At 34.4% G+C, this 19,454-nt stretch overlaps 1 protein-coding gene across 1 annotated transcript in view; it reads left to right on the top strand.

The window, feature by feature from the left end:
* The window catches only part of LOC116163074 (protein sickie-like), a gene marked incomplete at its 3' end in the record, with an annotated part of 118,791 nt that overhangs the window by 59,985 nt on the left and 39,352 nt on the right, over window positions 1-19,454 (top strand). Inside the window, 1 exon segment of the mRNA XM_031476920.1 lies at window positions 8,956-9,170. Within this exon segment, the coding sequence (XP_031332780.1) occupies window positions 8,956-9,170 (215 nt within the window).

Below are 19,454 nucleotides of genomic sequence, written 5' to 3'. Positions count from 1 at the left end.
ATATCCAGTTATCAATTAGCAGCAGTTCGAAATGAATTTTTTGATTGACTTCGTTACTGTCTTGCAGTTAATGGTTACTTATTCGAACATTTATTGTAAATTGTTATATTAGGAAACCGTTTTTAGTAATTTCTTTATGTTGAATTCGCTGTTCTAAATATAATACGTTTTGATAGAATTTGATTTGTTTTATAGCAGACATTCCATGGCATGGCGGATATTGGCGTAGTTTTTGTATTGTAAAATTCCATGGCATCACAGATTATTGAAAAAGATGGGGGTTTTATTTTTCCAATTTTCCGTCTTTATTATGCAAAAAATTGAAAACTAACACCGCTGATTGGCGTACAAAAATTGTTTCTAGAAAAAACCTTAATACATTTAAGCTCTAAAATAATTTGGGGAGCCAATAATCGCATGTTATGAATTTTACATTGAACCACTCTGTATAAATAACTATTTTAAAATGTTACTAATTTTCGAAATGAAATATTAAACAGGATACCTTTTGACACGATCTTAAAAACAAGTCTTCAGTTTTTCCGTTTGTCTTAAATTTTCTATTAATGCAGGTTTCAAATTTCATCAAAATGAAAAAAAAAACTAAAAGCTATCTAAGATCAAACAGGGTCAAATATCAACAGATGAAATATGTAGGTACCTAATTCTCTCTTCGAAAGAGACCAAAAATGAGATCGTCAAAAATGAAATACTAAGTCTAATACATGGCATTTTATAGTGATAATAAATCTCTTATGTAAATTGGAGAAAAAAAGAGGGTTTGGTATAAAATACATTGATACATTTTAGAAGTGGCGCTCGCAATTTCTTTTTGTACCTATTGGGTAGAATTTCAGGCGGAATTGCGCCACTAATTAAAGGTGAAACACCTTTTTAACCCCACAGTATAATAAATAGAGCATGTAATTTTGAAACCCGTTCGCGCAAACAACGCACATGCGGTAGTGTTAAACCATCTGCTAAAATTCAGCTCAAAACACGATTTTTTACAATAAAAAACCGCTCCAAGCGTTTTGTCATTTCTCAGATTACCACAATAAGTAACGACTTATTTACACTTGTTAACATTTAAGTTCATATTTCCGTTCGCTTCTCGTATATCCTTCAACTTTCTTAAACCTATTGTTACATTGTACCTTACGTATATGGCAGAAACATGTAAAACTTGCACGGTTCAGATTATGTGTACCATATTAGGTAAGAATTACGAATGTCCAGTTCCACGGCCAATGCACCACTAATGCATACATGCTGAGAACAAAAACATCGACGAAAGAAAAATCCGATACAATGACCCCCTGGTCTGGTGTTTTGTACTACAAAATAAGCACAATGTCCCGGTATTCGTTTCGTACAACTTACGTAAATCAGTCCTAATAAATTGCCTTCTTGCAACCCTAAACCCCATATTATTTAAATAAAATAGAACAGACTGTAGGAATATTTTTTTAATTTTTGGATACATGGTTGCTATTAGCACAGATGAAATACAACAAACAAAACAGCATCTGAAAGCAAATTAATTTTTTTTAATGGAACGGTTACGTTTTTCTGTAATATTTTTAAAGAGCTTGAAATTCTTCTTACGATGATATCATAGTTACCTTAAAAATTATTTTTTAAACCAATCGCAGTAACCGTGGAAATTTAAACAAAAACAAAAGAGAGTTTTTCACTTGTCATGTCTGTCACAAAATCAGTTTAGTGAACAATATAACTTATAAGAACCGCAATGCAACAAAATAATAATTAGGTAGGTACACAAATGATGAAACAATGTAATGTAATACATTAGGAAGCAAGTGCACTGTGTTTAAATTTGTTTTATATAATTATTCCTGTAACTGCTTTTCATTTGTTTTCTTCGCTTTCTGTTGTAAAGTTTATGTTTTTGTTTAATTTCCACAGCTATTGCGATTGGTTCTAAACACATAACTGTAACTTTAATTTCTAAGGTAATCATAACATATTTGATATAATTGTAAAGAGAATTCAAACTCTTTAAAAGAAAAACGTAACCGTTTTATTAAAAAAAATTAATTTGGTTTCTGATTCCTTTTGTTTTCATATCACTTGTTTTTTTGAATATGTAGCTTTATTAGAAATTGAAAGCAGAGTATTTTTTCTTCTTGTACTCTTTTCCTATCTCCAATAATAAAAGAAATATACGCTTGGACAAGCAAAATCAATCACACTGTATATTCTGTTTTTTTACATTGACTACTCCCATTGCATACTACGCAAGTGTGCAACAGCAAGGATGACATACTACTAGATTGTAGTTGTTTGCAGGGGCGGACTGGGTACTTACGGGCCAGGTGGAATTGCATAGGTTACGGGCCATTAAAGTATTAGTGTAGTAATGAAGGTGGCGGGGGGGTAGCTCTGCGGTGCACCACAAAAACATTTTTTTGCTTCATTTTAGTACTCCTTTTTCGGAAATCAATTACAATACAGTTTTTTTTTAAATTGCAGCTGATAATTAAAACTTTTGATTGAGACGTCCGATCGAAAAAGTACGATTTGTTTTGGATTCTACGCACCAAAATTAATAAGAAAAAGTGTTTTCCCGAGAAATTTTGGTGCAGTCGATTTTTGGTAAAAAAGGAAGGTGCCTTTTTTGAGCCCCGAAAAAAAAATTGTCTCAGGTCGACCCGGAAAAATTTTTTTTAAAGAATGTGGCCTGTAGAATCCATAATTTCAAACAGTTCCAAGATTGGGCTTCTAGTTCAAAAGTTACAGCCCTTTGAATTTTCTTTCGAAATTGGTTTCTAGTCCCATAACTTTTGATTGAGGAGTCCGATCGAAAAAGTACGAATTGTTTTAGATTCTACGCACCAAAATTAATAAGAAAAAGTGTTTTCCCGAGAAATTTTGGTGCAGTCGATTTTTGGTAAAAAAGGAAGGTATACACTGCCTTTTTTGAGCCCGAAAAAAAAATTGTCTCAGATCGACCCGGAAAAAAAATTTTCTTATAGAATGTGGCCTGTAGAATCCATAATTTCAAACAGTTCCAAGATTGGGCTACTAGTTCAAAAGTTACAGCCCTTTGAATTTTCTTTCGAAATTGGTTTCTAGTCTATAACTTTTGATTGAGAAGTCTGATCGAAAAAGTACGAATTGTTTTGGATTCTACGCACCAAAATTAATAAAAAAAGTGTTTTCCCGAGAAATTTTGGTGCAGTCGATTTTTGGTAAAAAAGGAAGGTTATACACTGCCTTTTTTTGAGCCCCGAAAAAAAAATTGTCTCAGATCGACCCGGAAAAAAATTTTTCTTATAGAATGTGGCCTGTAGAATCCATAATTTCAAACAGTTCCAAGATTGGGCCACTAGTTCAAAAGTTACAGCCCTTTGAATTTTCTTTCGAAATTGGTTTCTAGTCAGGGGCGGGCCAGGTGGAATTGCATAGGTTACGGGCCATTAAAGTATTAGTGTAGTAATGAAGGTGGCGGGGGGTAGCTCTGCGGTGCACCACAAAAACATTTTTTGCTTCATTTTAAAGTACTCCTTTTTCGGAAATCAATTACAATACAGGTTTTTTTTTAATACAGGCCAGGTGGCAATTGCCACCCGCCCCCCCGGGCCAGTCCGCCCCGGTTGTTTGCACTCGTCTACTCTTTAAGAGATGCCTTTTGAACACCCTTAATGTGTATTAAGGATTTTTAAAAGCCTGAGAGACTCTTAAATTACAAAAGCAAGAGGCCTTTGGAACGCCATTAGAGGTTCTTTAAATATACTTTGACTTTGTCAATAGCGTCTGTTTCAATGGATGTTATTGTCATGTTATTTAAAATAATTATGTGAACGACCTACTGGTGAAATGCTTGTCTGAAACTCATAATATTTTTTTGAGTGTACAGCAGAAAGGGGTTGTCCAGCTATAGGAAAATCCATGCATTTGACTAGTTCAGAGATCTTTAACCACTAAAACTTGTTTAAAAGTTTAAAAGCAAAAAACTTGGTAAATTCTCACATTTTTTTTTGAAAGTCTATAAAATGTACTGTAAAAAACGTGGTCTGTTGAAAGAAGTTTTCAATCCATGAAATCACAGGACCGATGCACCTATAATAAAGTATCCTTGGGATTGTTTCTGTTTAATTTAACAAGCTAACTCGAGGCCATTTTTGATTCATTAAACTGTTAATTTTTAGGCATGACTGAAGTCTAACCATCGCATAACTTATTTATTGCTTCCAACCAAACACCCATAACGTGAACGTCTATTTTTTCAATTTCGTCTCGGTCTACTACCGAAAGGGTTTTTTTGACGATTTTTTGCTGCTGGTTAATAATTAACTACACCAGCCCGCACTTTTTCTGGTGTAATGCAATCTAAATCACGTTCGCGGTTGCATTTATTTCCACTTTAATAAAGCGTGACCTTTAATTACAATTTACAAACTTTAATTATGATTTATCACATACAATGTGTTGAATGTTTGCGTTAACGAGAACAATTCGTGCAATGAAATGCAACTTTTTCCTTTGTTTGCTTAAGATGTAAATGTCAAATCATCATTGAAATTAAGTGGAGTATTTTAAGTGTTAACGATTACTGTTCAGTTACAGTTTTTTGACTTGCAATCGTAGAATACTTTCAAATTTTGTTAAAGCTAAAGCTACATATTTAAAAAACAAGCTTTTCTGTAATATTCTTACCGAGCTTGAAATTCTCTTTACAATGATATCAAATATGTTATAATTATACCTTAGAAAGTAATAAGTAATGTTTTTAAAACCGATCGCAGTAGCTGTGGAAATTTAAACAAAAACGTAAAATTTACAGCAGGAATCGAAGAAACAAATGAAAAGCAGTTACAGGAATAATTAATTTGTTTTCTGATGCTCTTTTGTTTTTGTATCACTTGTTTGTTTTAAATATTATTAATTATGAACAAGATTGTTGGTAATACATAGCAACATATTCCTGCAGAGGCGGATCTTCTGTTGTAGGAACAACAATATTATGTAAAATTTCCAAATAACGTTCTGCATTCAAATTTGATACATATGGAAACACAAAATCTTGTTATTTTTCAACGCAAAAAACACATTAAAACTCCAGGACTCTTGGAAGGGTATTTCTCGATTCCAAAAAGGATTTAGATCGCACCAGTAGTTATGGTAGGTAAACGTGCCGTTTAATGGTAGTTTTTGAGGGTTTTATGGAAATATGAAAAAACAGAAAATAGGAAAGGGTAAAGAGACAAGAAGGGGGTTGAATGACTTACAAACAGCTTACAATAGGGAAGTGTTGAGGTGCCGTCCAAAAGTTCAGTAATAATTCCAACGTCGCTCGCACAATAAAATTTCTTAGTGGCAAAAGTAAAAATCTTTCTTTACTAAACTAAACCGCCAGCAAAAATCATAGAGAAACTGGAAACAGTGGAACTTACTAAAGTAAAACAAAAACACCAACATATTAAAATCAAGGCTGTCATCATCAGCGAGCAAATGACTTCAGATATGCATGTGTCTCGAAGATGTCTCAATTCTAATAAGCTCGCTCGTGCTGCATAATAATATCGATTTAAACAGTACATTTTCCGTTATGGGTAGCAATTGCTTGTGAATTATAATGCCCTAAAAACTTGCAATATTGTACGTAATAAAAATTAATTTATGAAACGCCGCAGTGGATAACCATTTATCAGATGCAGGAGGGCGCAATGATACCGTTAAGGAATACTTTAGATTTCTTAATAGCGTGCGTTTATATAATAAACGTGTTCTTTGTAGCCTATCTGCATACAACAAGCACATCAATCCATTAAAAGTATTCAGGAAAAGGGGCAAAGTGAATACTTTGGAATATATACCATTTCGCACGTGACATTTGCTATTTTTAACTTGAGTGATTTTCACCTCGCATCGTTTATTAAAAGCAATTTGCGTACTCACTATTTCGGAGTAGCGAATTGTCTTCCAGTACAAATTTTGATGTAATAAAGACCACCGCCCAGCGGCCAAAAAAACTAATCAACGGTAAATATTGGATTTCGATTGAGCGAATTTTTCGCTGTGACTTTTGCGGTTTCAAATACAAGAACCAATTTTCTTTGAGAGATGTTTCTAAGGTGAAAATTTACGTACATATCCCTCTTAGAGGGGTTGTTTCTCATGACGAATTCACCTTTCTGCATTTTCGTATGGACTATATCCTCTTGAGCGAAAATCTTCCGAAGGAGTGAATTCGTCTGCAGCAAGTTTCCTTGAGAGATCCGTTTTCTACACCTTTTTTTCCTCACAAACATAAGATTTTTAGACGAGCTCTTGCAGGCACGTAACTACAGTGAGTTAGTTATACGGGAGGGCATTACGTGGGCCAAAAAAGAGTTGGGGAGCACTGTATATTCGTTCTACACAAATTTTAAAACTAAAATCCAGCATGCTCGAATAGAAAAAGGCCCCTCAACCTTTTTCGAAACTTGCAGGTGATTCCACCAACTGAAAATTCACTGCATCCACTCGAAATCCTCGGATTCCCTAAAATTACGCTGAATGTATCGCAATACAAAAGTGTGAGAACTAATCCATTAGCAAAAAAATCTCACTTCCAGAATTAATCCCACTATGCTTCTTCCTATAATAGCTTGATACATCAACACATCAGAATAAATTTTATTTCAAATGTCGGTAAAATGCCGTATTTCATATGAAACTTTACTGCTCCAATAAAAAGGAGGTTTATTACACAACATTATATATTATGATCTTACTTCAAATACCTTTCGAAAAAAATTGATTAGAATCGGAAATGGGAACACTGGAAATAACAAGAAGATCCTTATTTAGTCCTTTAATCCCTTAATTTTAAAATTTAGTCCAGGCTATATAATATTTTTGTATGAAAAAAATTAGTTACCGGGCGAAACCGGGTTTTTCAGGTAGGTGGAATGAATAGAATTTGGGAAAAAATAATGAACACAGCTGAATTTTTTTGCGGGTGAAATCACGGGGGTTGAAAGGGGTGGAAAGTGGTATTTTGCAAATTGTGGAAAAACTATTGATTTTAGACGAAAATGTTAAACGTAAAAGTTATAGAGATTAAAAAAATGAGCAACTTTTGTATCTGCACTATTTTCACATAACCTCCAATTTTCCTAGAAAAACCGGAAAAACTGTTTTTTTCGTTTTTTATTCTTATTTTTGCGAAAAAATGTCGTAGGGGTTTGAAATTTGGAGGTAACATAGCCTGTTTTATGATAAAACAGAAGATAATTGTTTGGGCCCATAAAGTTGAACCGTTTCCAAGATCTCACGATTTCTGAAAAAATCACCTCTTTTTCAAGGGAATGAAAAATCTATTTTTGTTCATCGTACAGAGGTGCGCGGGGTAGCAAAATTTTCGGGAAGACTTATATTTGAATAAACAAAAATAAAAAATATTATTCCTATAGCAAAAATTTGCGAAAATCGCCAAAAACCGGAAAAACAGTTTTAAGATATACACGGTTTTTGACATGATAAATCAACATGTTGGATGTTAATAAAGATTTTTTCGAAATCTGTCTTCTTCCTTCTCTTTAATGTTTGCCTAAATATTCTCTTTTGTTATCTTATGCTCAACTGTTTTAGTTAAAACATCTTTATTATTTCTTTTTTCTGCATTTTTACCGCAATAAAAGCAATTCGAAATAAAATCGAATTATGTATCTTGCTTCCTGATTCTTGAACAATTTATTTTTGTTCACTGACTCTTCTTCCTGCTTGTTTTATAGCTGATGCAATTGCGTTGGGCCTGTTGATAAACTTGCAAAATCTGCAATAAGAACGTTGGTTTTACCGGCCAAAAGCAAATGATTTGAGATGTCAAACCTGCAGGAATAAACTTTATGCGGATTTTATTCATAATTCCTGTAAATTAACGATCAACAGGCCCAGCTTATTCCCATCAGCTGTAAACCAGGCAGGAAGAGAGAAAGTGAACAAAAACATATTGTTCAGGAAGCAAAAGAATTCGATTTTACTTCGAATTGCTTTTATTGCAGTAAAAATGCGCAGAAAAATGTAATCATAAAGATGTTTTAATTAAGGCAGTTGGGCACTGGGAAACAAAGAAAATATTTTAGCAACATTAAAGAGGAGAGAGAAGACAGATTTCCAAAACTTTTTATTAGTGCGGAACCAACACGTTAATTTATTTGCAAAAAAGCCTATTTACCTACTGTCAAAAACGGTGTATCTTAAAATTGTTCCCTCGGTTTTTGCCGCTTTTCTTGAAATTTTTCTATTGGAATAATATTTTTTATTTTTGATTATTAAAATGTAAGTTGTTACGAAAATTTTGCTACCCCGTGCACCTCTGTACGATGAAAAAAATAAATTTTTCATCCTCTTGAAAAAGAGGAGATTTTTTTCAGAAATCGTGAGATCTTGGAAACGGTTCAACTTCATAGGCCCAAACAATTATCTTCTGTTTTATCATAAAACAGGTTATGTTACCTCCAAATTTCAAACCCCTACGATCTTTTTTCGCAAAAATAAGAATAAAAAACGAAAGAAACAGTTTTCCGGTTTTTCTAGGAAAATTTGAGGTTATGTGAAAATAGTGTACATACAAAAGTTGCTCATTTTTTTAATCTCTATAACTTTTACATTTAACATTTTCGTCTAAAATCAATAGTTTTGCCACAATTTGCAAAATACGACTTTCCACCCATTTCAACCCCCGTAATTTCACCCGCGGAAAAATTCAACTGTTTTAATTATTTTTTTCCAATTTCTATTCATTTCACCTGCCTGAAAAACCTGGTTTCGCCCGGTAACTAATTTTTTTTGAAAATAAATCATTTTAGAGCTATTTAGCCTGGACTAATGTTATACTGGAATCGCACAATTCCTGGCACTTCAAATCGTGGGTTTGGTTCTGCGTCTTAGAAAACGATAATTTATGATTAATTAATAAATTAACAACAATTTTTGTTTCAGTTGGACAACATTAACATTTGCCTGAGCGTTCTACGCACGCAGCACGTATCAGGCGTCGAGAGCGTCTCCGGACAAGATTTAAGGGATGGCAGACTTAAAGCTGTTCTAGCCCTTTTCTTTGCGTTGTCGAGGCACAAACAGGCTACAAAACAAAAGGCCCATCACATTCAACAGCAGCAGCAGCAATTTCAACAGATCGACATGACGCCTAACAGGTATGTAACCCACAATACACGCGTCGCGTACGATGGATTGCGCTACAGCAGGGGTTTTCAGTTGCATAAATTACGTTTCGTAAACTGAACCGGCGCTAATCACAATTTGTAGTCCCGGGGGCTACATAAATAAAATTAACGATTTTCATACTGGCTCGGGGGAGTCTGCATTAACATTTGTATGTTAATTATGAGTTCGGTATCGACCAGGTCCTAACAGAAGCTTGAATTTGCATTTATTGTAGTTTGAACATGCTCACCTGCACAAAAAACTTAATTCAAAAGGTGGATTTCTTGTTTTACTTGCGGTCATAGCTTGCAATAGGTGAAATAAATTTTGAATTTACTTGAAGTGCGTAATTTGATGCGTACCTTCCTTCAAGTGCTCATTTTGCTTGATCTAATCGAAAACAAATTGTTAACTTCTCCACTAAAGTACTTGCAGTTCGAATCGATCTCCTGCGTGAATTTATACAAAATCTGCTGAATTTGAATCGGCTTGTTGTAACAATCGGATTTTGCCTCCTGTAACTTTTGAACTAGTAGCCCAATCTTGGAACTGTTTGAAATTATGGATTCTACAGGTCACATTCTATAAGAAAAATTTTTTTCCGGGTCGATCTGAGACAATTTTTTTTTCGGGGCAAAAAAAGAGGCAGTGTATAACCTTCCTTTTTTCCAAAAATCGACTGCACCAAAATTTCTCGGGAAAACACTTTTCCTTATTAATTTTGGTGCGTAGAATCCAAAACAATTCGTACTTTTTCGATCAGAATTCTCAATCAAAAGTTATAGACTAGAAACCAATTTCGAAAAAAAATTCAAAGGAATTATATCTAAGTCACCACCCTGTATAGATCCCTCAATGGTAATACGTTATATTACATAATGCTCTCAATCATCAAGAAAATTAGACACTTCTTAATGAAATATGGATATGCTAATAGCGATTCTACTGTCTTAATTCTACCTCCATGAAATTGAATTATAAGAACGTTTCTTTCTTATGTATTTGCTTTATATATTTTACTGTTGAATCCCGAAACCAGCCAACCCTCCTGCGACAGTTCGTTTCGGATCGTTTTCCCTCTTTCAATAAAAATATATAACGGTATTATAGCAACTAAAGCGGATGTGCCGGGTGCGATATGGAAACTGACTGTTTCACCAAAGCAGGAAATAAGAAACTCCGCATCAAAAACTTTTCTTACTAATGAATTCCTTCTTATTTATTGTAATTGTAGTTCAAGAAAGTACCAAATTTCCAAATTTTGAGTGGAATCGGTCAGTTACACACTTAAATTCTCTAAAATCCGATCTAAAGTTTCTTATGCTGTGATATGGTCCATTTAAAAGGACACATAGGGAAATTATACGTATCGTATGTTGTTTTAAAAGAATTTCTCTGTATATGCAGCACGAATATGTGTTTATTTAATTCTCTTGGGAATATTAAACCACTACGACTATACCGTTCTTTCCTTAAGATCCCCTTGAGAGTAAAAAAAATTAGTTCAACCCCCTCGTGCACAACACACTACACCTTTACTAATGCGATAGACAATTCTCAATCAAAATTCTGACAACCACTCTAAAAGAGCGATACCTCAAATCTAATTGAAGTAAAATAAACCTAAATGATCAACGATATTTTAACCAAATAAACAAATAAATAAAGTTAAAAAAATCTAAATCTAATAAACGTTCGGGATTAAATTAATCGGCAGGATATTGCATAAAACTAATTTCCCATGTTAAATCCCTATGTTGCTACTTACCGTGCACCACCCCGGTATTGTACAATACGTGATATCGTTAGGTATCAGATCAGTTTATTATAGCAAGAAAAATCGGTCTCCATTTTTTTTCTGAAACTACTTTAGCAACAGCTACTTTCGTCTCTAAAAATGGTGAGGAAAATGTGATTTTCCTCTCTAGTGAGGAAAGTAAAAAAACAATTGCTGCATTAATCTTATTATGACATTTAAAATTGAAACATCCCGTATCTAGAATGCTATGTGACATGTGTCAAACTTCATTATTGCATATGTCAAACTTTGAACTCGAGTTGAAATACTCCACTGTCTTCTCTAGTACAAATAACTATTCTCCCATCTTCGGATTTTGCTCACTACTTTGTTCTGTGCATCTCCTTTTCGTGGTGTTGATTTGTTATCCTCTCTCAACTCAATAGAGAGTCAATAAGTTCTTGGTAATTTTGGCCGTTTATACTTTTAGTTTTTTTCTGTTTGGAAAGAAGCATTATGGAAACTTAATCATTAGATCCTTAAGAAATAACCAATAGAAACAAAGCTCACTAACTAACGAAACGAAACGTGGCTGTTTCTTAATGATACTAATGGTAGTGCTAAAACGATAATGATAATCAACCCACCATTACACTTATTACACTGTGAAAGTGGTAATTTCAGTGGGTCATGTAATTTTGGAAAGAATTGTTACATTCTTGCATCTTGTAATGTTATAAATAAAATCCCTGCAGACGTAAAATCGCCCAATCGATAAACTAGTTTGTATTCGTAAGATTCGGAGAGATTTTTCTCGATTTAAAAAATCCATTAACGCCCTTTGTGTAACATCTTGAACATGCACAAGCAATTTCCATAATAAAAGATCGACGTCGCGCTCGTGCTTCATTTAACTTCTCGGTATTCGATATTAAAATACTATACCACTACTGGAAAAGAATCAAACACACACACAGCATCAGTTGTCCATTGAGATGCAAATGCACGTTTAGGGGGAGTAGGGGGCACGATGGCAGATGCAGTTTCACATTGTTAGGGTGCTCGTGTCAGTGCAACTGCCACCGTCGTTTCGTGCGTTTTATATAATCATGGGTAATAACACTTCGGGAGTACGCAAGTCGAGGAGTTTACCAACATCTCCAGAAGTTCGGAGGTGCGTGCCAACATTTCCTACAAAATTCTCTTTTTTTTACCTTAAGCATGAAATTACAGGTTTTTTTTCTTAAAACGCTTCTTCCAATAATAAATTTAAATAAAGACTCGGCGTTGGTTGCGGCCTATCTAAACATTTATTTATTTGAACGTATTAAACCTCTTTAGTTTCCCGTAGGTGTGAAAACGAAATTGTATTGGGGACGCGTTCCATTGTTTTGACTTTGAATGTCATGCCCCTAATTTATTGCCCTTTTCAATTGTTCTATAACATAATTTGTCTTTATGCAAATGCACTTTTATTTATTTATATTAAAAAATAGCCTTGATAGCCTTGCTTAAGGTCAAAGCCTGAAGTTCAACTCTCTTGTTTTGTTATAAACTCTTGAATGCAAAATTATACGAGAAGGGAAATTGGGCGAGGGAAATTTTGAAAATCACTTAAGAGGTTTTCCTATTATTATGCAAAACTTATGCGGTTTTCGGAGCACCTCTGTCGTTTAGGGTGATTTATTGTAAAATGTTGTATAATATACCACTATTTTCCGTAGAAAGGAGATTTACCGGATTGGGAATAGGGGAGGTTAAGAGGTTTCATCAAGATACAAAATTAATAGGTTTTGGTACCGTTCCAACACTCGATATTAAAATAACCCCCTTTAAACTATGTTGCTGTCATCGTTCATTTACGATTATAGAAAGCAAATTACTTACAACGAATACGGGCACGAGGACATTTGAATTAGGGAGATGTTACCTAAGTACCTACTCCGTTAAGTCGACAAGTCCTCAAAGGGGTTGAAAGTTATATAGTACCTATTTATTCTAAACTTTCGTCTATGAGAACTTTGGCAGGAGACAAAAACGGGCAATTTTGCTGGCAATAGTACCATTTGCAGTGTAGGTACAGGGTGTTACATTTGAGTTATGCCAGAAAAATCGGGCGATAAAGGGCTATACAATAATGTGTCCACAAAAATGCTCTTCTCGAGAACCATAAGAGGCATCGTCTTTGTATATGATATTGGATACGCACCCTTTCCGATTTTAATTCTACCCCAAGGTGGATCACCCCTAAAGATAGCGAAAAAAAATTCTGATTTCGTCTCGATTTGGTATTGGGTGGTCTTTTATGAAAAGGCCGCATTTACAACTAGTTTTCGGAAAAATAGTCCGATTGTAATAAATTCTTGTCCAGACAATGAATTACCCACGCAAAATTTTCTGCACGTTCCCTAGGTACTTACGAATAAAGTCGTTAGTCTTTTTGAGCTTGTCAATTAAATTTTCCTCATCACCCACTACAAACGTCATCATCATTTATACCAGTTCCAGGACGGATTTGGCTTATGGCTTCCTCCCGATGACCCCAGTGACCTGCTTTCTGCAGCTGTATGCACGTGCTGTAACCTGTCATGTGTTATGCACTTACATGAGAAATTTGTATCCAGTATTATAATGGAGATTGCATCTGTAACGACTTTCATAAAATTGCCTGAAGTTTCTCGAAGAATATCTAGATATCCTTTAACTTTTTTGTTACGCTTTGCAGGTGGATTCTTTATCATATTTGTAGATCAGGGCAAAAAATAAAGAATGCCTTTTTGACATCTCCATTAGTTATGGACCGAATTGCATGAAATTCAAAATTAGCGTAGTTTTATCTATACAGGGTGGTGACTTGCGTAACGCATCATAGGGATTTCAATGTAAATTTCATAACATGCGATTATTGGTCCCCAAATTAGTTTAGAGCAAAAATGTATTAAGGTTTTCTGTATAAACATTTTTTTTACATCAATCAATTGTATTAGTTTTCAATTTTTTGGATAATAAAGACGGAAAATTGGAAAAATAAAACCCGCATCTTTCTCAATAATCTGCGATTTCTTCTTACAATTGCCGGTAGAGCCCCGCAATGGCATAATGTATTAAAGTTATAGTATAGGTTGGGATAATGTATTACAATGACTTTATAGAGACAGTGGCGACAATTTTTGATGGATGAGATCGGCGGCCATTTTGTATCAAGGCCTCCTAAGAAACTTATGCATATAACGGTCACAATTTTAGACAATCTTAAATAAAACGAAAACCATAACAGATAGGTATAGGGAATGTAACAATTAACCGATATAGAATTTTTTCCGCATTTGAAAGTGCAAAAAAATAAAACAGGCTTCATTTGAAAAAATCAACTTATTAAGGTTCAAAATTATTTAAACTTGACCATTAATCTTAAAACACCCTGTAGAAGGGCGCTTAAAACTGAAATCATTCGCATGTAGCGTCACGTCAGTATTGGGAAGACTTTTTGAAATTCAAGTCATCGTACAGGGTGCTAAACAAAAGCAGCGAAATGTCAAAAATTTTGAAAACCATTGATGCTGGGTATAGGGAAATGTGGCATCAAACGACGTAGATTTCTAAAATATAATAAAATATAGGGTGTTCTATTTAAAATTAGAAAGTTGCTATCCACATCCGGTAAAATCAGAAGTGAAATAATTGAGATCTGTGTTTAAATACTTGGAAATCGGCCCAGAACTTTTGATCTAGTCGATCGATCTTCAAAATTTTGGAAGTTTTGCTTTTGGGACTCTACAAGTCAAAATCTATAAGGAAACATGATTTTTACTCGGATTTTTCCAATAGTGACACGTTTTTATTGAATTTAATCCCTAATGTTTGTGCATTAACTTAACAGGTAATTTTAATTTTTGTTTTCTTGTAAAAGATTTAGAAAGTATTCATTTTCTTTATTTTCAGAACAGGTAATATTATAGAAGCACAATTTATAAGGGACCCTAATTGTATCCAGCTCTTCCTATATAACTAATTGAGTTCTTCTCCTCCTCAACAATGGTAAAAACTCTTGACTTTTTAGTTGTGTCTGGAACCACCATCGATCCTCAATCTTCTATGTCGTCCACGTTCATTTTTAACAATCTCCTCCAATACCCAATAAATTGTCACAATCTACAAGCATAAAGTAAGTGACATTTTAAGGGATGAAAGAGGCGCCTTCATATGCTTCTTTTCCCATATTTTTAGAAGGGTTTACAGGTATGATTTTACGATAATGGAAAATTTTTAATTTTTGTTGACAGTATAAACAAGTGGGCGTAACTTCGTATAGCTTATCTTACTTTTTCATAGTTTTTTAAAAATAATAAAAAGCATATTAATTTTGAAATGGATTCATATCGGTCCGTATTTGAAAAAATAGTATAAGTAACACTGGATTAAACTATTTTTGTTCCCTAAAAAATAGTAAAGCCCTCGGCTTTAAACCATTCTATCAAGAACTCTTTTTAATCCCTTATTTACTTAACTTTATACTATTCCCGGTTGATTTAGTTAGGATAAATCATTCTTTAATCCCAGATATTGTTCTTGAATGTTTAGAAACTTCCGATCGCTTTGAAAATTGGGACACATGTTCTTAATGATATTAGAAAGGTCGCTTTTGTTTTTCACCTACGTAGACTATTGGGTCAAAAAGTAATACGAGCCCTAACACATAAATGTTCGGACACTCAAAATTTAAAAAATATTATAACTTAAAATCATTGTATGTTTTTATTATTATTTTTTTCTTACTATAGTTATAAATTAAACATATTTAATAACTGTCATTTTATATTTTGTTGCAAAATTAATTAATTACAAACATCAAATAACACAAAACACCATAAAATTAGAATTTAAAGTGACACAAAAATGTTCGGACACCACTCCTTAATAATGAATTACATCCCCTTTGGCTCTAATAATAGCCTGGATTCGTGTAGGCATGGTCGTCACAAGAGTTTTACATTGATCAGTGCCAAAGGTATCCCAAATCTCTTGTAATTTTTCACTCAAAGAAGCAATATTACACTGCGGGTGAATACGCAAACATTGCTTCATTTTATGTCACACTGCCTCAATGACATTGAGATCTGGACTGCATGAGGGCACCTCTAAAGTCTAAAACACTATTATTGTGGTCTTGTAACCATTTCTTAGTCGTTTTTTTGCTGTGACATGATGCTCCGTCTTGTTGAAAAACAAAGTCTGCATCAGGTGAAAATGTCGAAAGTGAAGGCAATCAACTTTGTTTTAAAATTGCTTGATATTTCTGAGCATAAACATTACCATTTATAAAGTGCAATTGTCCCAGCCCATTTGCAGACATACTGCCCCACATCATTACACCACTGGGGAATTTTACAGAACGCTTTAAGCAATCTTTGTGAAATGCTTTGTTTTCCGTTTGGATAACTCTTTCTCGATTATCGCCTACACTGATATCAAATCGAGATTCATCACTAAGAATGATTTTTTTCCAGTCTTGGTAAGACCACACATGCCGCTCCCGAGCCCAAGCCAACCTCTTCTTTATTGTTTTTCTGTTTTAAAGGTGTTTTTCTTTCGCCTCTTTAAAAAAGTATTTTCTTAGGCTCACTAATTTTAATCTAAAGATCCACTTACTTTATAAAAATGTAAGCCTGATTTGTGGATCCACCTTCGACAGGTTTAGCGAGAAAGATGAGCATTTGTTACTTCGTTCCATTTTACCGTAAGATTCCGTACTGTGTCTCTTCGTCCAGATTTGCAAATGGTTACCAGCGCTCTTTGCATTCTAGGGGCAACTTTTGGCCGTCTTCCTGTGCTTTTTCCTGCAACTTCCATTGATGCCGTTTTCCCATACTTTGTTACAATATCTGCCACCGTGGACATGGAAAAATTAAATTCCTGACCTATTGTCCTGAAGGATTTTCCCTTATGAAACCATTTTACTATTAAGTGTCGAATTTCTTTCCGTGTAGCTTTGCCACGTGCCATTTTTTCTTTTAACAAAATGTCAAAGTGTACTGACAGGTTATAAAAGTTATTATTTTTTGTTTTTCTCCTGCTATCTAGATCAAACTATCAAATATGTGTGGTGTCCGAACATTTATGTGTCAGTTAATTTCGCCGGTTTTCCCATTTTTATGGTATGTGAGAGCATTAAAAAAATTGTTTTTTGCTATTAAACATAAACAATAAACTTATAATACATATTTCTGTATAAGATATTTGCGGCTTTATTGACATTGACCAGGATTTTTTTTTTTTTCGGTTCTGTTTTAAAAATGCTAGATGTCCGAACATTTATGTGTTAGGGCTCGTATATGTTACACATTTCCGAAGAAAATCCTACATTTTTATTATTATGATAAGTACATTTGCTTTCATACACGTTATTTTTTTCAAGGCATCGTTGGAAGTTCGGGCAGCAGGTAGAAGGGCAGTCCATACCTTAGCTGGAGGAACAATGGCTCAAAATCTGGTAATTCTGCATTTCAATGACGTATACAATGTAGAACCCCGCGCATCACCTGAACCAGTCGGGGGAGCTGCTCGGTTCTGCACTGCAATTAAAAGCTTCCAAAATCTTAACCCGCTAATACTTTTTAGTGGCGACGCCTTCTCGCCGAGCATGCGTAAGAGAAACCGTTTCATTTTTACCAACTTATTAAAATAGTTTGTTCCAGTAAGCACATTTACGAAAGGGCAGCAGATGGTTCCCGTTTTAAATAGTATCGGTGTGCACTGTGCCGTTTACGGAAATCATGATTTTGGTGAGTTTGTGCATTTGTATATTTGTTTAAGTTGCTGCTTTAGATCATGGTTTGGATGTTTTATCACAGTGGGTTGCGCAAACTGAGTTTCCATGGTTGATGTCTAATGTGTTGGATAATGAAACTGGTCGGCCACTTGGAGAAGGTCGAATTACGTATGTGATACATTCGGCTGGACGGAGGATAGGTTTGGTTGGTTTAGTAGAATTGGAGTGGTTAGACACACTGCCGACTATTAATCCGGAAGAAGTCACATTCTTAGATTTTGTTGAAGCAGGGCAAAAATTATCAACTCAGCTTAAGCAAGAGGTATTCTAAACAGATTATTGTAAATTATTGTTTTAAGGCATTACTTAGATAATTTGTTGAAACCATCAGTAATATCACAGATCTACACATACACAGATTGCTAACCTTATACATTTTTTGGGAAACAAATTTAGGTATACTTAAAAGCGCCCTCTATTGCGGAGCAGTATAAACATGTACCGTTTAAAACTGTAATATGACGCTTATGGATTTATGCGTTAGATGTCGCTGCAAAAAATTTAAAGCGGTAAAATGTGCATATAATCCAGTTTAATTGTATTTTTACCAGGAAAGTTGTGGGGTAGTTTTGATTTCTTTGATTCTATATGTTTTTTTGGGGTGCCCAATCCGAATCCGAGCTTTGCTAACAAAATTTCATGACGCAACATTGAAAAAAATACAAAAAAAGTTGAAAAGGATATTTTTTTAGCAGTTTTGTGCTTACAACTGGAAAACTATCAACTTTTCGAAAATAACCTCCCTATCTTATATCTTATCGACGTGGTAAAGAGTGTAACGTTAATGATGGCAGAGATATACATAGTTTGTAAGTATGCCTTTGCGGTTAGCAATCTGTCAAGACCTTTAAAGCCGCAAATAGTGTCCGCCAACTTCAAAAAACCTTCACAATTCTTTAAGAACCTGCCCTATGTTCGTGTGTATCTGTGACCACAGGGACCCGCTTTTATTAACTTCCTTACGACGAATGAGTAGCTCCAGTGTTAAATTAAACAATTATGGCTCAACGTACCTCCTATCATATCATACCACTGTAATAATACGAATATTAAGGAATTTGAATTGTGCAAACTTTAGCGCTTTAATTTTGTTTTTATTATACCTGAATCACAATCCCCGTTTTAAACACTCAAATGCGTGCGAAAAAAGGCCTTTAAAACACACGTGCTTTAAAGTTGCTAAGTAACGATACTTCAAGTATGACTTTTGAAACTGTCATCTGGATGAAATAAAAAATCCTCTTAGGTCGCTTTCTGTAAATGCCGAACATTTCTTTGGCTTTTGTACCATCCTTTGGTTGAAGCTTTCACAAACGCGCGTAATTTAGGGTATGCTTCCAAATCTGTTCCACTTTTTAATCGCAACATTGCTTGGAAGTTTTGAATGAATGCACCAAAATATAGAAGATTTAAATACAATTAACATTTCCTTCATGTATGCCAGCATTATCGATTAATTTAAGACTGTATTCGTAAGTAACTTCCTATTCATCCATGGAAACAACTTTTCATATTCTTTATAATAGGCTTTACTGGAGTTGGATTTTACACCTACCAGCGTTTGTTTAGATTTTACAACAATCGATTTAATGGACGGTGTATTATCTTTTTCAACGGAAATCGTTTAATTCACAAAGACGATGATTTTTATAAGCAAACGTCAAGTGACATTTCCATGGAAATCGTGAAGTTACGAACACCCAGCCC

Source organism: Photinus pyralis, unplaced genomic scaffold (genome assembly GCF_008802855.1).
Source record: "Photinus pyralis isolate 1611_PpyrPB1 unplaced genomic scaffold, Ppyr1.3 Ppyr1.4_LG2, whole genome shotgun sequence".
Taxonomy (NCBI): Eukaryota; Metazoa; Arthropoda; class Insecta; order Coleoptera; family Lampyridae; genus Photinus; species Photinus pyralis.
Note: the sequence above shows the minus strand (reverse complement) of the source record. Positions and strands in the feature narration are given on the sequence as shown.